Source organism: Pristiophorus japonicus, chromosome 11, assembly GCF_044704955.1.
Source record: "Pristiophorus japonicus isolate sPriJap1 chromosome 11, sPriJap1.hap1, whole genome shotgun sequence".
NCBI lineage: Eukaryota > Metazoa > Chordata > Chondrichthyes > Pristiophoridae > Pristiophorus > Pristiophorus japonicus.
In genome coordinates, this window is record NC_091987.1 from 56,240,916 (window position 1) to 56,266,945 (window position 26,030).

General features: G+C 43.5%; 1 protein-coding gene across 3 annotated transcripts in view; it reads left to right on the top strand.

Annotated features, from left to right (window-relative positions):
* epha6 (eph receptor A6) overlaps positions 1-26,030 on the top strand; it is a 754,048-nt gene that overhangs the window by 392,231 nt on the left and 335,787 nt on the right. For all 3 annotated transcript variants that reach the window (XM_070893392.1, XM_070893391.1, XM_070893390.1), the window contains exon 3: positions 2,341-2,676. In XM_070893392.1, the coding sequence (XP_070749493.1) occupies positions 2,341-2,676 (336 nt within the window). The remainder of the gene's footprint in view (positions 1-2,340; positions 2,677-26,030) is intronic.

The window sequence follows — 26,030 nt, forward strand, 5'->3', positions numbered from 1 at the left end:
ATAGAGAATTCCAAAGATTCACAACCCTCTGAGAAAATAAATTCTTCCTCATTTTTGTTTTAAATGGCGACGCCTTATTCTGAAACTATGCCCCCTAGTTCTAGATACCTCCATGAGGGGAAACATCCTCTCTGCTTCTACCTGTCAAGCCCCCTCAGAATCTTATACATTTCAATAAGATCACCTCTCAGTCTTCTAAACTCCAACGAGAAAAGGCCCAACCTGCTCAACCTTTCTTCATATGACAACCCTTTCATCGCAGGAATCTACCTCGTGAACCTTCTCTGAACGGCCTCCAATGCAAGTACATCCCTCCTTAACTAAGGAGACGAAAACTGTACGCAGTACTCCAGGTGCGGTCTCTCCAATGCCCTGTACAGTTGTAGCAGGACTTCCCTACTTTTATACTCCATCCCCCTTGCAATAAAGGCCAACATTCCATTTGCCTTTCTGATTATTTGCTGTACCTGCACACTAACTTTTTGTGTTTCGTGTACAAGGACCTCCAGATCCCTCTGTACTGCAACATTTTGTAATCTCCCTATTTAAATAATAATTTGCTTTTTTATTTTATAAACCTGCCTGCCTGAACTGCTTTCTGAGCTTCAATCTTGACGATGCTGGTACAAAGGAAATCATAGTTGTCTTAGTTGCAGGGCAATCCAGATGGCCTAAAGATACATTTACAGACTCACTTCCATTCCAGTGAAGGATTTTGTGACTAGCTGCTACTTTGTTCACTTGCAAGAAAGAAATCCTGCATTTTCTGTGTGTTTGCAGGAGAAAGCCATTATTCTTGTACATATTTCAGTTTAAAACAATAGTAGGATACGCAAAGATTGCCATTTCTAACCGAGGAAATGAAAGGGAAAATAAATCAGAAAATAATAATAATTAAATATCAATGTAGATCAATACCGTGGAAATACCCAAATGATGCATTGTAATGCATTGTTACCAAATTTGTTGATATCCATCAACCCTGCTGAGAAAGGGCCCTTCGAACTTCACTTCAGCTGCTTTATTTAAAAACAAATGCAGGCGAGAATTTACTTCCTCCTTTGGTCTGCATGTGTGTCTTATAATTTTTTTCTTGGTGGGATTGGAGACACTATTGTTGATTGAATGTGCACAAAGCATTATTAACTTTTACTTAAATAACAACAGAAAATGCTGGAAATACTCAGCAGGTCAGGAGGTAGCATCCCTGGATAGAGAAAGAGTTAACGTTTCAGGTTGATGACCTTTCGTCAGAACTGAAACGTTAACTCTGCTTCTCTCTCCACAGATGCTGCCTGACCTACTGACAATTTCCAGCATTTTCTGTTTTTATTTCAGATTTCCAGCATTCGCAGTAATTTGCTTTTGTAATAAGTTTAACTTTGTGTGATTTGCTATTTTCTGTGGCACAGTATTATGCACAAAAGACACAGGTTTGCAGTACATATTAAATCATTTGATCAAAAACCCTACATCAGTACAGCATGATATTAATTAGGATCCATGGTAAAGGTTCCAAGGAGCAGTGTTGCTGTACCTTGACCTTTTATATCAAAGTAGTTAAAAATAAAGATATATTTTTAGCATCAATTAGTCCTATTTGAAGGAATGTTTTATTCTCTTGACTAATGTCCATGGGGAGCTGAACTCAAACTGCACAAGCTCCTTCCATTTTGGGATCATTAACATAAGGCAGGGGGTGGGGGGGTGCGGGTTGCTTCATTCTGGACTGGAATTAAACTGATCTCCGAACCGTAAAGGAAGAATGTTTTTTGTAAAAGAAATAAGCCACCACTCCCCTAAGTTATGAATTGTGTTTGTTACTTTTAATTTGTCTAACTGTTGAATCTTAATATATTTTGTTTTTTATGCCAGTTTTTATTGACTTGGACAGTGGTGCAGACCTGCCATATTTCTACCTAATGTCTGAGATACACACATCAGGACAGACACTGCAAACCAGTCCTTGCAGGCCCTTTGTGACTGCTTTTCACATCTGTGTTTTGAAGCCACAAAAAAAAAATCATGCATTAAAAGAGTTTTGACATTAGTAGGTATTCTTGTAAAAAAATGTAGGATTGGTGATGTAACCTGAAGATGTGGTCAAGCATGTAACATAGTGCCAGGACTCTTTTGGCACTTCAATATTGCAACCTCAGTGTTATTTACAGGTACAAGATGACTTGGTACTCTCCAACTCTAGATATTGTACAGCCACAATTCTAAAGCATTCTGAAAGCACACAGATCTTGGGTTGATTGAACTTAGTGAAATTAACTTGAAACTGACAAAGAGATGGAGTAGCTTTAGCATTTACTGTTTTACTTTTTCTACTCTCAGGACCTCCTTCTACCCCTCGAAATGTAATTTTCAACATTAATGACTCATCACTAATCCTTGAGTGGAGTCCACCAGACGACCCAGGGGGACGGAAAGATCTGACCTACAATGTCATCTGTAAGATGTGTGGCTTAGGCCCGAAGAGGTGCTCGCTCTGTGGAGGGGGGATGCGTTTTTTACCTCGCAACACAGGTCTGACAAATACCTCAGTGACTGTCGTTGACTTTCTTGCCCACATGAACTACACATTTGAGATTGAGTCAGTGAATGGAGTCTCCAGCGAGAGCATGGTTCCCAGGCAGTTTGCTATTCTAACCATCATCACTAATCAAGCTGGTAAGTGTTCTTCTTTTGTGCCTCTCCCCTTGTAGCATTAGTTCCCAGACTGCTCACTTTGCAATGCTGTGGATGCAGGTTTTAGTCTCAGCAAACTACACTACCTAACAGAAGTAACTGGGAATGGGGTTCACTAGGTCTTAGATGTTGCTCAAGCCTGATGGCTTCTCCCTCAAAGAGAAAAATTGAGACTATGTACTAACCATTGAACTGAAAAATACTCATCATGTGGTCCAATTGCACAACCCATGAATAACTGAGTTGTAATGTAATATCGAAATTGATTATTGTGATGTAACCACTACAAATGTTTCACGTGGTATAGCTGTATCCCATTCCAAGCAGGGGAGCTGGATCTAATTTTAAAATCAAAATATTTGCAGACACTAATTGTAACCATCTCGGTCACTTCATTAAAAATGGTTATAATTCTAAACTTAGATTATTCCTAAGCAGTAAATTCAGGATATTTCTGAATTCTATTTATAGATACAATCAGATTGTAAACAAAGGGATTGATTTGAGCAAGGAGTTAACCTATCCTATCATTTTTAGTGCATTGTGCTAACCTGTTTCTCCCCAGGATCTAAAAGTTCCATACCATTTATCAGGGAGATTGTATTTCTAATATCAAGTTACCTTGCCTATTAACATATGGTAATCACTCAATTGGAGCAGTATTTCAGCACAGTTTTAAGTCTAACGTCGCATTCACAGCTTTCCCGGGCTTCCTGAATCTCACCATTGAAAGCAAGGGACACAACGGCAAATGAGGCAGCTGATTATAACTTATGGAAATACTGTAATAAATGCTCAGTACTCACAGCTGTTTTCTTACCTATTAATGGGAAAGGGTTTGCTCACAGTACTTTTGCTGAGAATTTACTTTATACACTTTGGATGTTTTCTGAATCACATCAGGACGGGTGGTGCTTTGGCTGCCTTAGATTGGACCTCAGATCAGGAGCAATATGACCAACACCAGCAGGATCCTGCTATTGAGAGGCCTGCAGCTGGACAGAGGAAGAGGGAGCAGCAGACAGTGGCAGCAGAGAGGAGAGCACCAGAGGAATGCAACACACGGGAGGCACTACCTGTGACACAGGGTGTATAGGCAGAGGCTGAGTTTCCTTGACATGTCAGAACAGCAATGCTTCAGAAGGCTCAGGGTGTCATGTCAGATAGTGGCAGGCACCTGCAGCATCCTAGAAGAAGACCTGCTCCCTGCTGGACCTGGTGGCTACGCATTACCAGTGGCTGCCAAAGTGACCACCGCCCTCAACTTATTTGCTTGTGGATCCTTCCAGGGATCAGCTGGAGACATATCCAGGATCTCCCATAAATTAATAATGGTTGACCGATGGCTTGTTTACCAGGGCCGGCAATTATGTGAACTTCACCTGGAAGGGCGCTCAGGTTTGTGACTCTGGCTGGCTTCGCATAGGTGCAGAGTGTCATCGACTGCAACCACGAGGCAATCCACGTACCCCAGACCAATTAGGAATGTTCATCAACTGTGAGGGCTTCCATTCCATCAATACATAGCTGGTACGAAATCACAGAAAGTTATTACTGAAGGTGTGCACAAGATTCGAGGGGAGCTGCCATGATGCTTTTGTCCTGTGGCAGTACAAGCTCCCCTGACCTCTTTGGATCTGCAAGCACACTTACGGGGTGGGTACAAGGAGGCAAGGGATACGAGCTTCAAACTTGGCTGATGACACCCATCAGAAACAGCATCAATGAAGCCCAGCAGTGCCACAATGAATGCCGTGTGACCACCAGATGTGTAATCGAACAAGTTATCGGCATGCTGAAGATGTGCTTCAGGTGCCTGGACAGATCTGGAGCTGTCCTTCAGTCCTCACCAGCCAGGGTCTCCAGAATAACCGATCAGCCATGATCTTATTGAATGACAGAGCCAAATGGCCTACTCTTGCTCCTATTTCTTATGTTTTTATGTAATACCTGTGGTGTGCTGTGCTCTGCACACACTGCACAATAGCAAGGTTTGGACCTGCAGGGGGTCAAGGCGCAGATCACCTGCGAATGATTCAGGGGAGGAAGGTGATGAGGACAATGCTGCACCAGCTGCTCACATTGCAGCCCACGATAGCCTTATTAATGTAAGGTTCACTTACATTGCACCAGTGGACCAATGCCAGAACCACATGCAACGGTCATTCTTTCTGCCTCCCAATGCCACTGCCACAAAGGAGTCCTGCAAACACCCAACCACCCTTTGCACATCCCCCCCCCGACCCCCACCCCGATTGGTCCCCGTCAATTCATGTCTTCCCATTCATCATCAAGCAAGTTAAAAGGCAACTTACCGCCCAGCAACCAAGAATGGACAAGACGAGAAAGTGATGCAAACTGATAAAATTTATGTGATTTTACTAAAGACCAGAAAAATAAAATGTTCTCATACACCTATGTGCATATTTTTGAGCAACTAAGAAGCCTTTACTCTTCCATTTCCTACTGCTGCTATATGCTGCAACCCCTGTGACCTCAGCAGAGCTAGAGGCAGGGTGCTCAAATCCCAGCTCTGACTGCTGTGATGCTCTTGGCTGACGACCTCAGGATTTTGGAGCCTGTGCAGGCCCCACCAAAGGCTGCTTTGTGCAGGGGCAGACTCGGCGGAGGGGGAAGGGGAGTCAATGGGTGAGAAGTAGAAGCTCTTTGAATGGAGTCCCCACTTCCATAACACCTTTTGCCATTACCCCTCTCATGAACCAACTGCACTTCACTGCTACCACTCTGCCGGAGAGCACTTTGATGCAGATCAGTGTGGTGCTATAAGGTCATGGCTAAGTATCTTATCCTATTTAAGGCAACTGACATGTTGACATCCAGAGTGTGTAGGGCAGTGTGTAAATCACTTGACTCAATCAAATGAGTCCATGAGCCTGCATGGACTCATTTGATAGCCGCATTCAATGTTCCACGGAGTTGGCGACTATATCCATAAAAGAAGACATCATGGCAATGCCCCTGCAACATCAACCCACTCATGCTTGAGGCAGACTACTCCATTCTCTCTGCACTAGTGGTCAGCATGCGTGGAAGGCCTGTCAGTACATTGCACATTCTCTGCTGCTCCTCAGTGCTGCTGCTTTTCGTCGATGGACCCTGGGTTAAAGCATCTGTGACCAGCTGAGCAGAGCGTGGAGAGAGTTGCGACCTCCAATGCAGACTCTCCACAGATGTTCCTGTGACCACCATCCGTCTCTTGTGAAGCATGAGTCATCAGATTAAATCACCTGTCTAACCGGTCACACCAAAGTGCGAGTGTCTGAGCTGGAGCCTTGGGACAGTGCACCCTCAGAAGGAATGAGCTCCTCTGAGGATTCGTCGTCCAGGAGGTCCATGGACCCCTGCTGCACGCTTGAAGGCCCAGGTGGAGAGAAAGTATATGGGGCCAGAATTTGCAGCCGGAGGCATACCTCCGGAGTACGCCTCCAACTCGAAATAAAAATCCAAATCTAACTGCTGGCTCTCGGGCTTCAGGGACTTTGGGTCCTGGGTCTACAGGTGTATACCTGTGCAAAGTACTGTGATCTAACCAAGGTCCAATACAAGTGTAAGATAACATCTCTGCTTTTCAATTTTGTCCCTCTAGAAATGAACCCCAGTGCTTGTTTACTTAAAAAAGATAGCTTTATAACCTATGTCGATACTTTTAGTGTATCTGTACCCTGAGATCCCTTTGCCATTCTATCCCATTTAAAGTCTTATTATCCAAACAGTATGTGGCCTCCTTATTCTTCCGACAAAAACTGCATCATCTCACACTTGTCTATATTGAAATTCATTTGCCAATTACATGCCCATTCTGCAAGTTTATTAATGTCTTCAAGTATTTTGTCATATTCATTCTCAGTACTAACTCTATATACCCCTCCAATGTGGTGTCTGCCGCAAATTTTGAAAAATTGCACTGTTGATTCGCAAGTCCAAATCATGAATGTAAATTGTGAACAACAGTGGTCACAGCACCAATCCCCGTGGAACAGCGCTTCCCAGCTTTTGCCAGTCTGGGTAGCTACCCTTAACCTCTACTCTCGGTTTTCTACTTTGTTGCCAGCTTGCCTTCCACCCTTTGTAACTGCAACAAAGGCAAACTATCCCTCCTTGTCCTCCTTGACTTGTTTGCAGCCTTTGACACGATTGACCACTCTATCCTTCTACAATGCCTCTCCACCGTCATCCAACTGGGTGGCACTGCACTTGCCTGGGTCCATTCTTATCTGTTTAATCATAGCTAGACAATCACCTGTAACGGCTTCTCTTCCCGCCCCCTCATCGTTACCTCTGGTGTCCCCCAAGGATCTATCCTTGGCCCCCTCCTATTTCTCATCTACATGTTGCCACTTGGCAACATCATCCGGAAACACAGCATCAGTTTCCACATGTATGCTGAAGACACCCAGCTCTACCTCATTACCACTTCTCTCGACCTCTCCACGGTCTCTAAATTGTCAGACTGCTTGTCCAACATCCAGTTCTGGATGAGCAGAAATTTTCTCCAATTGAATATTTGGAAGACTGAAGCCATTGTTTTCGGTCCCCGCCACAAACTCCGTTCCCTAGCCATCGACTCCATCTCTCTCTCCAACTTCTGTCTGAGGCTGAACTAGACCTTGGTGTAATACTTAACCCTGAAATGAGCTTTCGACCGCATATTTCCACCTCCGTAACATCGCCCGTCTCTGCCCTTGCCTCAGCTCATCCGTTGCTGAAGCCCTCATCCATGCCTTTGTTACCTCCAGACTTTACTATTCCAATGCACTCCTGGCTGGTCTCCCACATTCTACCCTACATAAACTAGAGGTGATCCAAAACTCGGCTGCCCGTGTCCTAACTTGCACTAAGTCCCACTAACCCGTCACCCCTGTGCTCGCTGACCTACATTGGTTTCCGGTTAAGCAACACCTCGATTTCAAAATTCTCATCCTTATTTTCAAATCCCTCCATGGCCTCACCCCTCCCTTTCTCTGTAATCTCCTCCAGCCCCACAAACCCCTCCCCCCACCCCCCGAGATGTCTGTGCTCCTCTAATTCTGCCCTCATGAGCATCTCTGATTATAATCGCTCAACCATTGGTGGCCCTGCTTTCTGTTGTCTAGGCCCCAAGCTCTGGAACTCTGTGCCTAAACAGTGTCAGCTGTGGCTCAGTGGGTAGCACACTCACCTCTGAGTCAGAAGTTGTGGGTTCAAATCCCATTCCAGGAGTTTAAGTACATAAATCTAGGCGATACTCCAGGGGAGTGCTGCACTATTGGAGGTGCCATCTTTTGGATGAGATGTTAAACCGAGGTCCTGTCTGCCCTCTCAGGTGGACGTAAAAGATCCCATGGCACTATTTTGAAGAAGAGCAGGGGAGTTATCCCCGGTGTCCAGGCCAATATTTATCCTTCAATCAACATAACAAAAAAACAGATTATCTGGATATTATCACATTGCTGTTTGTGGGAGTTTGTTATGCACATTACAACAGTGACTCCAAAAAAAGTACTTCTTTGGCTGTAAAGCACTTTGAGACGTCCGGTGGTTGTGAAAGGTGCTATATAAATGCAAGTCTTTCTTTTTTAAACCTCTCTGCCTCTCTACCCCCTTTTCCTTCTTCAAGATGCTCCTTAAAACGTATCTCTTTGACCAAGTCACTTGCACTAATTTCTATTTATGCGTCTCGGTGCCAAATTTTTATCGGATGATACTCCTGTGAAGCGCCTTGAACGTAGTGAAACATCCCAAAGCGCTATATAAATACAAGTTGTTGTTGTTGAAGCTCAGTTATCAATTACTGACTGGCTTTCCTTTAAATTTGTAATATTTGTGTTTGATGTGCGGATTGTGATGGATAAATATATACTATGCATTATATATATAATATTTAATATAAATCTAATGTATGAATTAATCTGATTTCTCATCCGTATTGAATAGAGTCCAGGATGTTGCTGCTGAAAATGACTTTATTGAGTGATTCTATTGCAATATGCTATTCCTTTACTGAGGGTTTTTAACCAAATAGATATTGATTCTCATTACTCCATTGCTGAAATAGGCAGTTACATAAATTAATCATTCTGAAATACAAGGAAGAAAGCAACAGGCAACAGATACTGACAACTGTTTCTTTTATTTTTGAAACATCTTTATTTCATTTTCAGATTATGCACAATGCCAATTGATTGTAATGTTGTTCAAAGTAACTAATTCTACACAATTAGTGTTTTTTAATGTTTGCTGATGATATCTCGGCTGTTTAACTGGGAGATATGAATGCGACATTCATTTCTTGAAATGTTGGTTGTCTCCTTGCTTTTCTCTGCAATATTTATTTGTAAGTCAAATGAGATGAGCAATCACATTGAATAAAAATTACGAGAAAATGTTCTGTCCTTGAGAATCGGAAAGTCTGTCAGCTATGTGACTACTGAAAAAACACCTTCATTGAATATACAGCAGAGAATTATTGACAATTCAAATTATTTTATTCTGAAAAATATCAATAATTGTAGCCTTGCTGTGGCCCATGAACTCAACTGTTTCTTGATGTCATGTGGAATAAATCAAATTTGCTGAGAACCGGAATCTGTGATGTGGGGACCAGGAGAAGGCCGAGAAGCCCCATGCTCTCGGCACTTCTGGCTGAGAACTGTTGCAAAAGCTTTAGCCTTGTCTTTTGTACTCACATGCTGGGCTCCACCATTGTTGAAGGTGGGGATGTTCATTGATCCTCCTCCTCCATTAGTTGCTTAATTGTCCACCACAACTTACAACTGGATATGGCAGGTTTGCAGAGCTTTGACCTGATCTGTTGATTGTAGGATTGCTTTGATCTGTCTATAGCATGCTGCTTTTGCTGGTTAGTACACATGTAGTCCTCCTGTGTTGTAGCTTCACCAGGTTGGCACCTCATTTTCAGGAATGTCTGGTATGGCTCCCGGCATGCTCTTCTATACTCCTCATTGAACCAGAGTTGGTCACCTGGTTTGATAGTGATGGAGGAGTGAGGGATATTTTGGGCCATAAGGTTACAGATTGTGGGGTACAATTCTGCTTCTGCTGCTGATGGCCCATAGTTTCTCATGGATACCCAGTTTTGAGCTGCTGGATTTGTTCCTAATCTATCCAGTTTCAAATGAAATGACGAGGGTGTCCGCAAAATGAAAGCGGGACTTGGTCGCTACGAAGACAGTGCGGCGGTTACTCCTACCAATGATGTCACCTATTGTTAGTTTTCGAGGTTGTCATGTATAATTTAGGGTACACATCCTTTCACTGTCCTTTTTTCTCAAAATGTGCTACTTTATGTTCTTCCATTTGGACTGCACCTGCCACCTATTGGACCACTCCACCAACATGCACATGTTCTCCTGCCTTCTTCCTCACAAATGCTATGCCCTCTAATTTGCTATTATTAGAAATGTTCAATATTACTGCTCTTATACCATGTTCAAATTATATATATATATAGAAGACAAAGTGGGTCACAGCACAGATCACTGGGGCACATCACGACCCACACCTCACCAATCCTAAAAACATCCATTTACCCTTACCTTTTAGTTTCTGTCTAATAGCCGTGCTTTATCCAAGCAGCTAGATTGCATTTAGTACTATGGGGTAATTCTGCTACTCGCTGCTCCCAACAGAGAAATAGAGCTCACCCTCGGGACCTGGCCTGTGCCGAATAAGGGATTCCACCGAGGGCACCACTGTCACTTTGGGCCCGCCCGGGGCACTGATCTACCCCCCCCCAACCCCCATCTCTCGGGCCGACCTCGCTTTATATGGCAAAATCCCTTATTCGGCACAGGCCAGGTCCCAAGGGTGCCAATTAAGGGAGGTTCAACCTGTACAATATCCTGTGAGCCAAGCGAGCACAGAATCACCCCTGAGCCTTAATTTTGAAATCAGTCTCTTATGTAACCTTTTATCAAACACCTTCTGAAAACTGATGCATATACAACATCCACCACATTCCCTTTACTTATACACTCTGATTTTCTTTAAAAAGTCAATCAAGTTTCTTCTAGGAATCACCAAGATCCTAACATATTGAGGATGGTATTTGAGTTGGTCTATTGGTACAATAAAATTTCAAGAGTTGTGTGTGGAATTGCTACACGTATGACTTATTTGCAAATTAACTCTGATGCTCACTGCCATTTCACATTCACAGCAAAGCAAGAAGTCTGACAACTAACTTATTTGCCTCGTAATCAACTTGTCAATAAATGTAAATAGAACAATTTATCTTAGTTTAATTACAGTTCAGTGGGAAAGTAATTAAAAAGTTCAAACCATAGGAAATTCTTACCAATATATGTCACAGAAGATCACAAGATACTTACTGATAAAGACGGCTACCTGGCCCATCTTAATTAATTCATACAGAACAATGCTACATTTCCTCCCACTGCTGCATCTAGTTATTTCTGAAATGGTTGCAAGGTTTGTCCTAGTTTGAATCCGTGTCCCCTGTCCTCTCAATGTTTATTCCAAAGGGGTATTCTGGATTAACCTAGTCCATACCATTTATTATCTGTTATATCTTTATAAGATTGCCTCTCAGATGTCGTATTTCCAGGATGAAACACCCAAGTTTCTCCAGTTTTACCTCACAATTTAGGCCCCTGAAACTGAGAATCAGTCTCCTGACTCTTCACTGCGTGTGCATTGCTTCCAGTACTTTACTGTCTCCTTTGCGAATCAGGACCAGAACTGGACACTGCACACAAGGTGCGATCAGAACAAAGCACTGTACAATTTGATTGCCACTTATTCTAAAATGAAAACTACCAGTTAGTTTTATTTACACATGAGTTATAGGTTTGCTTATTCTATGTATAATCTGCATAAGACTCGATTTGAATGCTTCTTCAATTTCAGTGACAACGATGTTGTTTACTGACAAGTGCTAGAAGACTAGGCTCCAAAAATATCAGTATGTTAAGTGACCATTTCTATTGCTGCAACACATTTTTATTTCCTTTTGTGGAATAATGGATATTTTATTTTCAACTTTATCCTAATAAAGTGCCTTAGCCTCAACTTCAGAAAATCACCACTCACGAGACTTCTGTAGTTTTTTCCATTTTAATTTCCCACTAAACTTCCTTGTGACCTCTCTGAGTGAGATTGTCATAGTTGTGGAAAGTTAGGCCAGTTTTCTGCTGTGGGCTCCACTGGGAATTAGCCTGAGACTGCCCAGATTTATTTCACACAACCAACAGAGAGAGGAGACTCTTTGGGCTGGATTTTTGGCTGATTTCCGTCCCATTTAGGGCCTCGGCGGGGCGCAAAAATGATTTTCTGGGGCGTGAAACGAGGCGCGTAAGATTTTGCACCCGAGCAGAACTTTCGCCAATGGTTTTGCAGTGGCGCTAAAACGTACCGCCCCGCCGCTGTTTTGACCGTTTGGATGACGTAAATCATCGTGCATCGCTGCTCTAGCTCCCCAGGCGGAACTTTCGAGCAGTTGGCCCGATTTAGCGTCCGCCCGAGAACCCGCCCAGGAAAACTAGATGGACCCAGGGTGCACCAGGCACTAACGGCGCCACGTTGAAAACGGAGGAGAAAGTCACAGTTGTGAGTAATTAAAGGATTGGGAGAAGAGCGCTGAGTTACTGCATACTTCTGATTGTAAAATTTATATGAGTTTCTAGTTTGTTTTATAAAGGACATTTCAGGACATTTTAAAAGATGGGGGCCATGCTAGGTCGAAAGCCAATAATCCTGTCTGGTATATTCATACGGCTTCAAGCTGGAAGAAGGCTTATTGTTGATCATTTGCAACGTAATCGAAGAGGTCGCAGATGTTTGGGGAGGAGGCCTTAGCCCCCACGAGTTTACAAGGAACATCGCTCATACCTCTAGCTCTCTGAGGCACTGTGCGTTAGAAGGCAACGCTCCCAAAAAAAGGTGGTCACAGAGATATGCCAGCTCATACAGGCAGATCTACAGCCTACCATCGGCAACAGGACTGCACTACCTGTCAAGGTGAAGGTGACTGTGGCACTTGCCTTCTATGCCTCCGGCTCCTTTCAGGCATCAGCGGGGGACATAAGCTCTATCTCGCAGCATGCTACACATGGCCGCCTTTGCCAGGTGACTAATGCAATGTAAGCATGAAGAATGGATTTCATAAACTTCTCAATAACCAGGGAGACCCAAAATGAGAGGGCTGTAGGATGATTTGGATGATTTGCTGACTTCCCCAAGGTTCATCATCATAGGCAGTCCCACAAACGAGGATGAATTGCCTCCACATAAGTTCACAGATGTTTTAATGAAGGACCCAATGTTCCAGTCCTGAACTCTAACTGAGGTGGTGGTAGATGCCTATGTGTGGATTTTTTTCATGCATGGTGACCGTTAAACACCAGCCACCACATGGGCTTGACAGAGCTAGGCCTTTATCCAGTGGCAAGAGTTAACCAGGACGACTGGAGACCTGCTCTGCTGCACGGACCTAGTGCACACACAAAATCGCAGTGTGGGCTGTCCCGTGCTGCCCCTGGGCCCTCGACTCTTTTGGGCCCTGGGCACTCATTTGCCACACCTCCACCACGATTTCTCGCCGCTCCTTCGCCACAAACACACTCACCGCACCTCCGTCACGATCTCCCGCCGCACCTACGCATCAAACATTCGCCGAACCTCTGTCACAATCACCCACCAAATCTCAGGCACGATCCCTCATCACTCCTCCAAGTCTGCCACGACCTTCCCGCTCCTCCGCTGTACCAGGGCCCTGCCAATGCTCATGCCCATGCTCCAAACGGCAACCTGGGTCCTGATGACCTCACCCAGTTGTCCACCTCAAAGCCATCGCACATTTGTGTCAGCTCGCTCTGAAAGCTGCAGTGGTATGCTCCAGCTCTTTTTGTAGCCCCAACCTGCGGAGATGTTCTCTCGCAGGTCAGGGTGGCCCACGATGTCCCAAGGTTCAGGATGCCCTTGAATGTACACACATCACCCAGCGAACACCTTTAGAGAATACAGAGATTTTCCGAAACGGAAAGGGATTCCATTCCATGAATGTACAGATTGTCTGCGGCCATACTCAGCGCATCAAGGCAGTCAATGCCTAATATCCAGGGAGCATCCCTGATGCTTTAATCTTGTGTGACAGCAGTATCTCACGCATGTTCCAGCGTTAACCACAAGGCAAGAGCTGGAAGCTGGGGGATAAAGGTTACGGCCTCGCCACTTGCCTCATGAACCCCTCCGGAAACCTCAGACAGAAGCCAAGCATCGCTGTAATGAGAGCCATGCAGCCACACGCAACATTGTTGAACAGACAATTGGAGTGCTCAAGCAGCAATTCCGATGCCTGGACCACTCTGGAGGCTGCCTGCAGTACTCCCCTCAGCAGGTCACTGAGTTCATTGTGGTGTGCTGCATGCTACACAACTTAACCATCATGAGGGAACGGGAATTGCAGGACCACCTCAGGAGAAAGGGGAAGGAGGAGGAGGAAGACGAGGATGAGGAGCCAGGTGAGGATTCTATGCCACTACCACCACCAGAACCACAGGGGAGGCATGTGGAAATTTCGCCGCTGCAAAAGCCTTATGTCGGCAGCTCATAACTGAACGCTTTTCTTGAAGAGTGAATGGCACGTTTTACTATTGCCTGCCAATCTAGCCCACCTTGTTGACTACTCCCCTCTTATTCTGCAAATGAGACACTACGCAGGAATGGTTAAGGTGAACAAAAAAATGTATTAAACATTGTAACATTGTAAACTTTATCACTTTCATTGTGAAACTTTAATAAAATAAAATAATTAGCTGCATCCAGCAGTGTGATTGTTCAACATTATCAACAACATAATCTGTACCATAATACTATATCCATCATCAACACATAATGCAGCAACATAATATCCTGCCCCACTATTTTTTCTCACCGGCTTTTGCCCCCCTTCCCCTTATCACCTTCCCTTGCCTGCTGCTCCTACTCAAAGTGGCACCAAGATGGTGTGCAGCAAGGCTGCCAGAGCGCTGCTGTTTTTTGGGGAGAGACAATGGAGGCACCGTTTGGGGATGCACTAGAACAGCTCGTGGCATGGAAGGCTCAGCTTCTGACTGGCTAGCCTCTTCATTGGCATTGCCAGTTCCGGGTGGTTTGGGTTAGGGTGCGACAGTGGTGATCGCAGAGAGTATGGCGGGAGGTATGGACTGCATCACCTGCCCAAGCTGAAGCAGAGCTTGTGCCTGTGATGTGCCATATTCTGTAAGGGCTCGCGCCACACTCTCTGGGACTCCACTGTCACTGCTGGAGGCCACCAGCCTCGTGTGGGCATTGATGGCCTCGCAGGTATCATGGCTCGCACTGACAATCTGCGACCCTACCTCTGTAATGGTCTCAATCAGACTGTCTCTGCTTGTGGGAATCCTACCCAAGACATCAAGGAGCTGACGGCTGACCTGGATGCTTTCCCTGGACATTCCCACCATGTCCAGTTCCACGTCTGCCTGTCTGTCAGCAGACTGACTTTGCTGACTCACCCTTTGGAGAGATGGCCTGCGGGATTCAACCCCAGAACTGTGTTGCTGCATGCCACTGGTCCCAGGAGCCGCGGAGTTGTCAAACCCCGAGTAAGTCACGTCGTCCTCAGAGAAGCTGGGTGCCGGTGGTAGAACAGGGGTAGATTGATGCTGTGCCGGAGTCAGCTCATTGGTATCCGCCTCTTCCTCCTCCTCCAGACAATGGCCTGATGTGGAGTGGTCCCTTGAGGGATGCTGCCCCTGTGGCTGGTCATCTGGAAGTAGAAAGCAACAGACGAGTGGTTAGCAGCAGGGGAGGGGAAAGGGTGACATGAGGAAGTTTGCATACCACAGGTTTATTTGAAGGACTGCCGCTACTCCATTATATCTAGTCCAGAGGCACAGTAGGACATTGCCTAACCTAGTCCAGAGACACTGCAGGATATTGCCCCAACCTATCCCAGGGAGTGTGCAGGACTCACCCTCAGTATCCGAGTGGGGGTCAGCGCCCCCAGTCGAAGCTGCCCGACCAGTGACACCGATGAGGCCTACCATTCTCTCCTCGATGTTGGTGAGTGGCAGGGTCTGAGACGGAACGTCGCCTGTCCGCACCTGCTCACAGCAATTATGAGACTTCTTGGCCTGCAAAGGTGAAAATGAGAATGATTACAAGAGGGTCCATCTGCTCTTGTGGCACAGATAGCCACCAAAGCACTTACACCAGACTGTCTGAATGTATACAGTCCTCTATTTAATGGCCTTGGAAGTTGCACGTGGTTCATCAGGAGGACATCGAAGTGGGAGACATCTTATGAGATCTCAGAAAGCAATCTTAATAATGTGTAAAGATCATTCATGGCAAATAGGGTGCTGAACTAAGCCTACCTATGTGTCATGCATTTCAGGAGGCAACCCACAGAGTGCTGAGAGGCACCAACAGCATGAGAACAAATAGTGAGTCAGATTTATAATTGAAGTAATAAAGGAGTGCATGAATTAAAATTGTATTCACTTTGACAATCCTTGTCAGATCATTAAACTTCTTTCAGCACTGTGTGCCAGTCCTGACCACAGTGTCTGAGACAGAGACCTGCTCAGCGATTTCCCTCCAAATACTTTTAAATATGGATGGCAGTGTTCTAGATCCACTCCGAAGATGCAACTCCTACCATCTTGATTCCACAGCCCCCACTAGAGCTTCATTAGCCTCGTGGCTGAATCGCCTGGTACACTGTCTGGAATCGTCTTTCTCCATGATCAAAATCCAAATGTAAAATGCCTGATTCAGCCCTGGTTGTACTGCGCATCTATGCGGCCACAACCTGCATTAGCGTTTGCAATTGGAGACCAAACCAGAAGCGCGGGAAGGAAAAAAAAGATTGCGCATGCGCAGAACTGCAGATTTTTTTCAGCGCCGGAACTTTCGGCTCCGGCACACAAATTATGTGGTGCAATGCCAGAGTTAACACTAATGCTCATCGTAAACTTTCATTTGGCAAAAGTTATTTGCTCTGGTGCTAACGCTAACCTGGCGTTAATTTTTGGCTCCGCCGCGAATTGCGCCCAAAAACGGGCGAAAACACAAAATGCAGAAAATCCAGTCCTTTATGCTGAATTTAAAATCAAGTCGCAAAAGTAAAAGATCAATATACAAATTCACAATCTTTTCAAATGACACATTTTATTGAATAGCTGCTGTTGACGGATCATGAGCTCCCTTCTTATATGTTACACAGACTCACAGACTTTCCCTGATGATTTTCTTTTAAGTTTTCACATGCATCTTTAAGTGAACATACATCAAAAAAGTTTGGAGTTATTAATTTTAGGTAAGTAAATACAAGAATTTCAGTAAGTATATTAGACAAGCACTGGCACATCCATAATGTTAGCCCAAGTATATTTAGTTAAAATTCACACTTGCTTTTCTACTAGTGTTAAACCTCCATTATACCAGCACTGCTAAAAACATTTGCTCTTTGGCACAGATAGAAAATGTAAATTGAAGTCCTACATTGTTAGAGCACATTAGTTTTAATGATTTCATTTACAGGAAAAATTAAAAATAATGAAGAGGTATCACAGAGCGGGGGTGCAGGAAAAAATAAAAAGGAATAGCAATACTCCCTTAATGGTTCAATTGGTAAAGGCACTGCAAGTTGGAACAGCACTATACAGATCACAAAGATCTCGGGTTCGATCAGTCTGTACTAAGTCCACTGATCTTGACCAGGGGAGCATTGAGTGCTACGGTTGACTTTAATGTCCTCAGCTTTTGATCAGGGAAGAATCCTGCGGATATTGCCATCCAGTGAATCTCGCATGGTGAACTAACCTGACAATATTCACCACTGTTTAGATTCATACTTGAAAACTGAACGGCCATTTGGGTGAGATTTCGGAGGGGGCTATTGTCTGTGGAACTGTACCAAAGTATGAATCAGTGTCTTTACGAAAGGGGAACAAAAAATTGAAGGGGAAAAGTACAAAAAAAAGGATAAAGAATTAATAGATCAACTTGAATTTTTAAATATAAATGAGCTTTGCAAACAGAACTGACTACAACCAGTGCAATTCCTGAAAAGAACAAAGCTCTACTATCTATAGCAGTAGATTAGAGAAGAAAGTTCCTTAACCGTGAGTAATTTCTGGCACATAATAAATATAACAAAAAGTTTCAGTGATAACTTTGTTTTATGAATCTGTTATGTTTGAAACCATTCACATAAACATTGGCTCTAACCTTCCATAATTGAAATGATAAGGAATGATGTTTATAACATCTTTGCCACCTCGGTTGTTTATAACACTTTCTCCTTCAGCTTTCTGGTAACCAATCTCATTATGAACTAAAATAATTTTCAAAATTAATAAGGAAACAGTTGTAGTTGTGCTCTTTTAATTGGATTATATCTATACTGTAACTAACTAAATGAAAATTATACAAGGCTCCCATCAGAAACGTCCACTGAAATGAGATTTGCAGTTCGAAGTGTGATGAGTTTGTCAGTAGGTTGTCTCAAACTGGAAGACCTTCTGCTGCTAACCTTTTTAGTCCAACAATGGGGAATTACTTTTAATCATAACCACCAACAAGTTGTGAATACCTGCTCTTAGTTACCCCAGCATTTGCATTGTTGGATGCCGTGGGGAATATGGAAATCCCACAGCTCTGGTTTTATGAGTACTTGAATGTCTGAAATGACTTTGTAGGTAGTGCGAATTTTGAATATAATCTCTTAAAGGTTAATGAACAAGATCTAACTGGTCATACGTTGCATTAGACAGAAAATGACAGCAAATGGCATTCTCAACATGTGCTTCAGATATTAATTACATGTGATGGGAAATTACTGGAGTTGTTATGAGTTTGAACATGTTTTTCCATTTGTAATATGATATAGCGTGTAATTATGATGCTTTTTATTGATGATTATTTTTCTTGTTATAATGGTCTAAACAGCGTTTATTTATAAAAGAAAATTACCCACTATGATAACTAAAATGTTCATAACACAATGCAATGACAAATAGAGTAATTAACTAAAAGATATTTTGTGGAATTACATCTGACGGGTTCTTCAAGAATATGATTAAAGTATTGTTACACTAATATTTATGCTTAGAAGGACAACATGACCATAGGAAACTTGTAATCAGGTTATTTGCAAACCAGATACTCAAGTCCCAATTTTAACCTAGAACAGCAATGGCTTCCCCGCTAAGGCCACTGTTACAATTGCAGTCAGAGCCCAAAGCAGTCATTGAACCCCGATCTGCATATTAAATGAAAGACCCAGCTTCAGGCTGTTGACCTTGCTACCTCCTCAGAAGAGCATGTTAAAATTGAAGACTGACAGATCCATGCAGACTTCAGAAAGTAAATTACACGTCCGATTTTAACTGCCGTTTGTTTTCCACCATGTGGGTAGGCTTAAAATCACCCCTTTAACATCTGAAAATTCCCCATGGTTTCTCATATTTACATGAGATAGTCATTCTATGTTCAAATGAAAAGAAAACCATGAATGCTAGAAGTGTGAAGTAAAATCAGAAAATGCTGGAAATACACAGCAGGTCAATCTGCATCTGGAGAAAGGTGAACGTTTCATCTATTGATTCGATGTGGCTAAAAATGATAAGGCCACAATTAATCCCAATCTCTGTTTGATCTTAGAACATAACATAAGAACATAAGAATTAGGAACAGGAGTAGGCCATCTAGCCCCTCGAGCCTGCTCCCACACTCAACAAGATCATGGCTGATCTGGCCGTGGACTCAGCTCCACTTACCTGCCCGCTCCTCATAACCCTTATCTCCCTTATTGGTTAAAAATCTATCTATCTGTGATTTGAATACATTCAATGAGCTAGCCTCAACTGCTTCGCTGGGCAGAGAATTCCACAGATTCACAACCTCTGGGAGAAGTAATTCCTTCTCAACTCGGTTTTAAATTGGCTCCCCCGTATTTTGAGGCTGTGCCCCCTAGTTCTAGTCTCCCCGACCAGTGGAAACAACCTCTCTGCCTCTATCTTGTCTATCCCTTTCATTATTTTAAATGTTTATATAAGATCACCCCTCATCCTTCCGAACTCCAACGAATAAAGACCCAGTCTACTCAATCTATCATCATAAGGTAACCCCCTCATCTCCGGAATCAGCCTAGTGAATTTCTCTGTACCCCCTCCAAAGCTAGTATATCCTTCCTTAAGTAAGATGACCAAAACTGCACACAGTACTCCAGGTGCGGCCTCACCAATACCTTGTACAGTTGCAGCAGGACCTCCCTGCTTTTGTACTCCATCCCTCTCGCAATGAAGGCCAACATTCCATTCGCCTTCCTGATTACCTGCTGCACCTGCAAATTAACTTTTTGGGATTCATGCACAAGGACCCCCAGGTCCCTCTGCACCACAGCATGTTGTAATTTCTCCCCATTCAAATAATATTCCCTTTTACTGTTCTTTTTTCCAGGGTGGATGACCTCACATTTTCCGACATTGTATTCCATCTGCCAAACCTTAGCCCATTCGATTAACCTATCTAAATCTCTTTGCAGCCTCTCTGTGTCCTCTACACAACCTGCTTTCCCACTAATCTTTGTGTCATCTGCAAATTTTGTTACACTACACTCTGTCCCCTTTTCCAGGTCATCTATGTATATTGTAAACAGTTGATCCCAGCACCGATTCCTGTGGCACACCGCTAACCACCGATTTCCAACCCGAAAAGGACCTATTTATCCCGACTCTTTGCTTTCTGTTAGCCAGCCAATTCTCTATCCATGCTAATACATTTCCTCTGACTCCGCGTACCTTTATCTTCTGCAGTAACCTTTTATGTGACACCTTATCGAATGCCTTTTGGAAATCTAAATACACCACATCCATCGGTACACCTCTATCCACCATGCTTGTTATATCCTCAAAGAATTCCAGTAAATTAGTTAAACATGATTTCCCCTTCATGAATCCATGTTGCGTCTGCTTGATTGCACTATTCCTATCTAGATGTCCCGCTATTTCTTCCTTAATGATAGCTTCAAGCATTTTCCCAACTACAGATGTTAAACTAACCGGCCTATAGTTACTTGCCTTTTGTCTGCCCCCTTTTTTAAACAGAGGCGTTACATTAGCTGCTTTCCAATCCGATGGTACCTCCCCAGAGTCCAGAGAATTTTGGTAGATTATAACGAATGCATCTGCTATAACTTCCGCCATCTCTTTTAATACCCTGGGATGCATTTCATCAGGACCAGGGGACTTGTCTACCTTGAGTCCCATTAGCCTGTCCAGCACTACCTCCCTAGTGATAGTGATTGACTCAAGGTCCTCCCTTCCACATTCCCGTGACCAGCAATTTTTGGCATGGTTTTTGTGTCTTCCACTGTGAAGACCGAAGCAAAATAATTGTTTAAGGTCTCAGTCATTTCCACATTTCCCATTATTAAATCCCCCTTCTCATCTTCTAAGGGACCAACATTTACTTTAGTCACTCTTTTCCATTTTATATATCGGTAAAAGCTTTTACTATCTGTTTTTATGTTTTGCAAGAAGGTGGGGTGTGCCTTCTCCATGAACTGCTGTAGAACTTGTGGCAATTGTGCTCCCACAATAGTGATCAGCAGAGAATTCCATAATATTAACTCAAAAATGATGAAGGAATGGTGATGTGGTCTTGGAGGTGCTGCTATTCCCCTGACATTGATGCTCTTGCCTTTCTTGGTGGTAGAGGTTGCAGGGGTGGGAGGTGCTGTTGAAATAACCGTGATGAGTTGCTACAGTAAACCCTGTAGTTCGCACATACTGAAGTCATAGTGGACTGATGGTGGAGGGGGAAAATATTGAGGCCAATGTCAAGAGTGCTGATCAGTCAATCTGTTCTGTCCTGGCTGGCCTTGAACGTTTGTGTGCTGTTGCAACTGCATCCATTTAGGTGAGTGGTGTGAATTCCAGTACACTCTTGACTTGAGCCTTGTAGATGATAGATAGGCTTTGAGGAGTCAAGAAATGAACCACTTACCACAGAGTACCTAGATTCTGCACTGTACTTGTAACCACTGGCTGGTCCAGTTATGTTTCTGCTCAATGGTGACCCCCAATGACAACTTGTTTCTCACTTAGAATAACAATATACATGAATCAAAACAAAAATGTATTTTTGTCAAGGACATATCAAAGTGATAGCTGAATTTGCAAAAGTATGTGTGTGTGCTAAGAAGTTATTTGGTCCCTGGTCTAGAATGATTATACAGTGATGGCCCTGAACATACTTCATAAATAGATCGATATATGTTTTGACAGAAAAAAATACTGATATATAAAAATATCACATTTGTGTGTGGCATGATTTTGTTTTTCTCTAAAGTTTGTATCATAATTTAGGAATGTTCTAGTTTACCAGAGCTCCAGTATTCCTTCCCTTAAGTCTTTGACTGCTGCTTAGGGCGAGTGTGAAGAACATAGTTGGTCAAAGGCACTTCAGGAAGACATTAATCATAACAAGTCAATCAGAAACAAATTGTGTTTGTGGATGTCATGACTTTCTTGTAAGCCATTAGGGGCAATGTACAAGGAGAAGGATACACTGAATTATAACCCTATTCTGCTAATGTTTGCTACAGGCTTCCTGAAGCAATTATCCCAGTAAACTATGGTTGATTTATGTTGTTTGCATTTTCAAGTATTTGCATGCTTCTTCTTTTAATACCAATTGATTCAAGGCCAAAAAATAAAACCTGCAGCTGAACATATTTGAGTTCATTGTAATGAATGTGACTTGAAATATAAGCTACAGCTAAATGATTATTAATAGGAAAGAATAGATTTATGTTGTAATGTGTAGTAACTTTTTAAAAACATTATTTTAATCTCTGGACATGGCAATTGTTTGTTACCAACTTAGGTACTGAATTTTCTCATTAGATTTATAAAGAAGCAATTGTTTACTCTGCATGTTATTTATATTTAGTGATGTCCTCTAAATTTTAGCAGCTAAACAATGTTGAACACTTTATTCACTGACAACTTGCTACCCAAATCAAGTTCAGCATTATATGTTGTCAGAAACTATGGTCTAGAAATTCGATTGTGGCCAGAATGGCCTTGGCTCCATGGGAAAGATACCTGCTGCTTTCTCTCAGGATGACAGCATGCCTGCTACCCTGCTAGCCACTCTGCCAGTGCCCTTTTTAGTGCCACACAGCCAACTCGTGCTGAGACACTGCAGTCTACAGCCAAGCCTGCAAGGCCCAGAGCTGCTTGAGGTCGCCCACCACGGCCATCTGAAATGTACTCAGTGGGAGCTCAGCAGCCTTCCACTTCCCAAGCTGTAGCCACAGGGGATACACTTCATAGGAGCACTAGGGTCGGAAAATGAGCACACAAGACAGTCCTTTGGAGAAGTCCATTCCAATATGGCAGGGATTGCAGGACGGGCAAGCGCTGCCCGCCATATTGGCCATTTATGTGCCTGTTTTACGCCTTTAAAACTGTTGGCGCCAACAAATTTCTCGGCCTATGTACCTTAAGGTTGAACATCCTGGAGAAGATTTCCTCGGTGTAGGACTTTTCTAGGAATAGCAAAATCTTAAATGTTTTCTTTATTGAAGGCTTTGCTACATTTGGTGCAGAGTGGAAATTACCCACTGTCAATGGAAAGGAAAATAAGATCACAAGAAATACCTACAATAAAATTAAGTCTCTAAGTTCTGCTGATGTTCATTTAGACCTGTCCAGGATTATGATGGAATCAGAAATCACAATTGAATTACAGCCTTGTAACTCACTACTGACTAATGTTAATATGTTGATGAATAATTGGATAAATCTGTGGAAATACAAATTTCTTTATTGGAATTATTCACTGGAAGTGAAATACAATTACCTGGTTTATGGGGTTTTTGTGGTTAAAATGCCTTCTGGTCCTCAAACTATTAATAGAAAAAAATGCAGTAAACCTTAGTTTAAGCTGTCACTTTTGAGAATGATCACTGACAGCTGGTAAAGCCTCAACACTGCTTATTAGTACGGTTTCCATTAAAACCCCATTGCAGAGAGACAGTGGCAAAGGGGCCTGCTAAAACGAAGAAATCGTTATTTAGCTAAGAATAACTTTGTACTGCCTTAGACAACAGTTGTTATCTCATGCTTTAATTGACCGATCATCAATTCTCCAATACAATGCAGGCAGAGCTCCTTATTAATATTTGATTCTATCACTTTAATGTCAGAAAATGTGCACAAATTGGTATTTTAGGTCAGAGCTTGAACCAAGTAGAATGTTGGATCACCTTGGGGGCGCAATTGCACCTTTTTATAGTCCCGTTAGTGCCTCCAGGGGGACAATGGCATTTTCAGCCAGGGAAATTGCACCAGATGTTTGGGGAGCGCTGTCGCGACAACACCGCGCCCTGCAGTTAACGCCCCGGACCAGTGCGCGACTGTCAAAGAAGTTGGCACCTTGCACGCCAACCCGTTTCTGCCCCACATGGGGAAACTGTCCCATGGGCTGCAAGACTGGTGTGGGCAGATGTTTAAAGGGGAGGACTTTAGCACCCCGGGCCACCATCTTTATTTGTCGGCCGACTCTTGGGTCGGCCTGACAATGATGGCCCTAGCAGCAACTGGGCCACCATCATGCAGCCCGGCACTCCATTTTTGGTGCCAGGCTGCTGGCCCAGTCGAACGCGTCCCTGGTGGCCCAGTGGCGGCCACCAAAGAGCCATGCAGAGTGCACAGCGACCCTCCCTTTAATGGAAGGGGAGGGGCAATGTAGTGCATCAGCGCTATCTGGAGCATCCACGTAGCGCTGGCCTGCTCGACTCAGCGCTGCGCTACTGCCCCGGGAATGCCCCTCAAAGGAAGCTGAGCACCGGAGACAGTGTGCCGCTTCCTTTGAGGGGCGTACGACCCAATTTCACATTGGGGGCGGGACTTCCGGGCCAGGCACAGGAAGTCCCAGCCCCTGATTGTTACCACCCCCAATTGGGGCGAGGGCCAATTTCGCGCACCCCCCCTTGTGTCCACCGTGCTCTTGCATGTTGATATGCATTTGCTAGGAACCATGTTGGTATCAGGTTAAAAGGAAGTGGAGTTGTTTCTTCCCAAAATACCAAATATCATTTGTGAGATTTGCACTTGGACTCAGTAGAAAATCACAGATTGGTGTCCAAGTGCATATGTGATAGGGGTATTACCTTTGCATTTTACTGACCGCTTCCATAAGTGAGTTTTCACTCCTTATAAATTAGAGTTTTTCATTGTGCACACAATGTAGAAAGCTACTTAATAAACAATGCATTCTAGATACCAGTAGACATGCTGTTTTATTCGAGGAGCTATACAAAAACCGAGGATAATAGTCCACATTACTTCCATGTCCTATGGCCAGGGATCCAGTTGCATTCCACAAGCTAGTAGAATTGGGAGCAGCAAAATATTCGATTTAACCCATGGCTAAATCATTTTTAAGAACATAGAATAAGGAGCAGGAGTAGGCCATACAATCCCTTAAGCCTGCTCCACCATTCAATAAGATCATGGCTGATCTTCAACCTCAACTCCACTTTCCTGCCTGATTCCCATATCCCTTGATTCCCCTCGAGTCCAAAAATCTATCCAGCTCAGCCTTAAATATAATCAAGAACTCAGCATCCACAACCCTTTGGGCGAGAGAATTCCAAACATTTACAACACTCTGAATGATGAAATTCCTCCTCATCTCCATCTTAAATGTCTGGCCCATTATCCTGAGAATGTGACCCCTAGTTCTAGACTCGCGAATTCTATTTTATATATTTTTATCATTTTTTTGGTCATGCTTTGCTGGTTTCTAAAGCTCTCCTAAACCTCAGGATTACTACTATTCTTCACAACATTGTAAGCCTCTTCTTTTAATCTGATGCTATCCTTAACTTAGGAACATAGAAACAAGAGTAGGCCATTGAGCTCCTCGAGCCTGTTCCGCCATTCAATGCAATCATGGCTGATCTGCGACCATATACCCGCCTTTGGCCCATATCCTTTAATACCTTTAGTTAACAAAAATCTATCAATCTCAGATTTAAAATTAACAATTGATCGAGCATCAATTGACGTTTGCAGAAGAGAGTTCCAAATTTCTACCACTCATTGTGTGTAAAAGTGTTTCCTAATTCACTCCTGAAAAGTCTGGCTCTAAGTTTTAGACTACGCCCCCCAGTCCTAGACTCCCAACCAGCGGAAATAGTTTCTTTCTATCTGTTGTGTTCCTCACACAGATGAGACTGCACACAGAGAGGTTAAAGTAACAGTGACCTCAGTCTTTAATAAGACACTCCAGAGTGAGGAACAGGCCTTAGG